This window comes from Mangifera indica, chromosome 6 (assembly GCF_011075055.1).
Source record: "Mangifera indica cultivar Alphonso chromosome 6, CATAS_Mindica_2.1, whole genome shotgun sequence".
In the NCBI taxonomy this organism is placed as follows: Eukaryota; Viridiplantae; Streptophyta; class Magnoliopsida; order Sapindales; family Anacardiaceae; genus Mangifera; species Mangifera indica.
In genome coordinates, this window is record NC_058142.1 from 2,753,442 (window position 1) to 2,756,113 (window position 2,672).

The 2,672-nt window shown below is 40.8% G+C and overlaps 1 protein-coding gene across 1 annotated transcript; it reads left to right on the top strand.

Moving 5' to 3' along the window:
- The first annotated feature begins 531 nt into the window (after positions 1-531).
- Positions 532-1,619, top strand: LOC123219582 (ethylene-responsive transcription factor 4-like). Its single transcript, XM_044641587.1, has one exon. The coding sequence runs from the start codon at positions 635-637 to the stop codon at positions 1,322-1,324; it is 690 nt and encodes a 229-aa protein (XP_044497522.1). The 5' UTR covers positions 532-634; the 3' UTR covers positions 1,325-1,619.
- The last annotated feature ends 1,053 nt before the right edge of the window (positions 1,620-2,672 follow it).

Sequence of the window (2,672 nt, forward strand, 5' to 3'; positions counted from 1 at the left end):
ACGGACGGTTGAAGGGGGTAAAGGCATGAACTTAATAAAACCCTGAAAGAGATTGAAGAGCGAAACAAGCAGGCAGCCAGCCTGCCGGCCACGGCTCTCCTCTAACTCAAATCCAAAAATCTAACCAACTAATCCAAGTCACGCGGCGAGACAGCAGAATATGCCGACAACTTGTTCAAACCGGCTAATTTTCTTCCACTTTCTCTCCGAACCCACGCTCCTTTTTCTTATTGATTTATAAAAAATGTAAACTAACTGCGTAGATGAACGCGCCTGGGGAGAGTGGAAAGTGGGAAATCAACTGCACAAAATCAAGTGTGCATTTACAGCCGTTAGATAATTGAATTGATTGATTTATAGTACATGTGGTTATCTGCTCTCTCGACAACCCACATGCCACGTAATTCGGAAACCAACATGACGATAATACCCCACCATAATACACACACTATCCCTCTTATCAGCCGCCCACAGTCAAATTCCTCGTTGACTGTGCCCTACCCATTGATTCTCTCCCCTCTTTTATCTATAAAATCACCTCGCCTCTTCTTCCCTCCCTTGCGTCCCTACCTTGTTACTTCTCTCTTAACACAGAATTCTTAATAGCGAAATAACCTGAGAAACAACCAAAGAAATGGCGCCCAGAGATAAGGCGGCGGCGGCTAGCGGTAAAACTGAAGGAATAAAAAATAACGGCGTGAACGCTAAAGAAGTGCATTTTCGGGGAGTGAGAAAGAGGCCGTGGGGTCGATACGCTGCCGAGATTAGAGATCCCGGCAAGAAGAGCCGTGTTTGGCTAGGTACTTTTGACACGGCTGAAGAAGCTGCTCGAGCTTACGATGCCGCCGCCCGGGAATTTCGCGGCGCTAAAGCAAAAACTAATTTCCCTTTGCCTTGTGAGAATGTAACAAAGAAAATCAGTAATAATCAGAGTCCGAGTCAGAGTAGTACCGTGGAATCATCAAGCAGGGAGCCAGCTCTGATGGATGATTCTCCGCCGTTGGATCTAAATCTCGGTGCTGGAGCCTGCGGTGGTGGATTTAAATCCGCCGTTAGATTTCCGTTTCAGCCCCTGGCCGGTGTTTTTGGTGCTGGGAATCAGGTGTTCTATTTTGATGCTATTGCTGCTATGAAGAATCAGCAGTATCAACGGCTCAGACTCGATAATCAACAGAATTATAGTTTCCACACTGCCGCGGCGGGTAACGGAAGTGTTCTAAGTGACTCCGATTCATCCTCCATCGTTGATTTAAACCATCAGGATGTTAAGCCAAGGAGAATCCTCGATTTCGATCTTAATTTTCCTCCACAAGAAATCGCCTGACTTTTTAATGGCGCGTTTGTCGGATATCATCAAAGAAATTTCTTTTATGTTTGCATTTATGTTTTAGGGAAGGAGAAAAGTAGGCTAGAAAAACCCAAAAAAAAAAAAAAGGACGGTCAGTGTTTTATGTGATCTGTTGTGATTTTGATCACGGATGTTAATACGTAACTGATCTCCACCATTTTTGCAACAGAGAAACCATCGCCTCTCTTCACTGTTGTTGATGACTAGTTACTCTATCGTTCTTCTTTTAAAGAAAAGAACAAAAATCAAATGAATTAAATTAACAGAGATATATTCCTCCTGTATTATGTTTCTTTTCATATGAATATTTTCCTTATGGCGAAACGGCGGTGTTTCGCCAGAAACTTGGCAATCGATATTCCGACCATGTTGTCGTTGTCGGAAATGTGTCAGTGCGTAACGGCACTCTGAATGTCTCATACTCGCTGCCACGTGGGTGTAGTAATTTCTATTTCTCTTTATCCCTTTACAATTAATAGTACAAGTAAAAAATGGACACTTGTCCAAAATTAGTTACGGTGAGAATGTAGATTCGTTTTCATCATTACATTTACCAGAAACGTCACGGGGCATGCCACCTACTTCATAGGTGAATTCATTTCAATGACTAAACCAAAACAGTATACCACGTATGTGGTTAAGTTAATTTTTAATTTTTTTAATTTAATAACTATAAAATTTGTTATTAAAATTAAAATTTACCTTATTTGATATAATAATTTTATTCATTCAAGGTTGAAATTAGGCACCCACTTCACAATTCTATTGTAATCTTGTTTTGACAATTTTAAGATAATTGTTTTATTTAGTTAAAATTACAATTACTAACCATGGAAAAGTTAAATTTGAGCATTAATTACGAGAAATGTGTCTAATTAATTGGAGTTAATCAATTTTGTGTTGTTACAACCACCAAATATTATTTATAGTACAATTGTAAATCTGGTACCACACCAATGAGTGGTGGCCGACCGCCGTGCACTTCATTGTCATATTATAAAAATTAATCTTGGCGTGTGATGTTGACCAGTGATGAAAAGCGCGTGAGCATAGAAAGGGTGTATTGGTAGGACATATTCCCCGTTTACTGGGTATGTAGAGATTCGTGTCAGGGTTCACGTGTTTACGGCCATGAGTTTTAGCGCGTGTTTGATGTGATTCAACAACTTCATGTCTTGACGCAAAAAAAATGGCAAAGCAGACAAAACTGGGGACCACGTGTAGGCCGCCGCTTGAAGTGGAATGGGAAAGTGCGGCTGCCGCTTTTGGTGGGTCCCGATATTTTCTCGTCAATATCTATGCAAAGTTTCGCATATTTTATTTA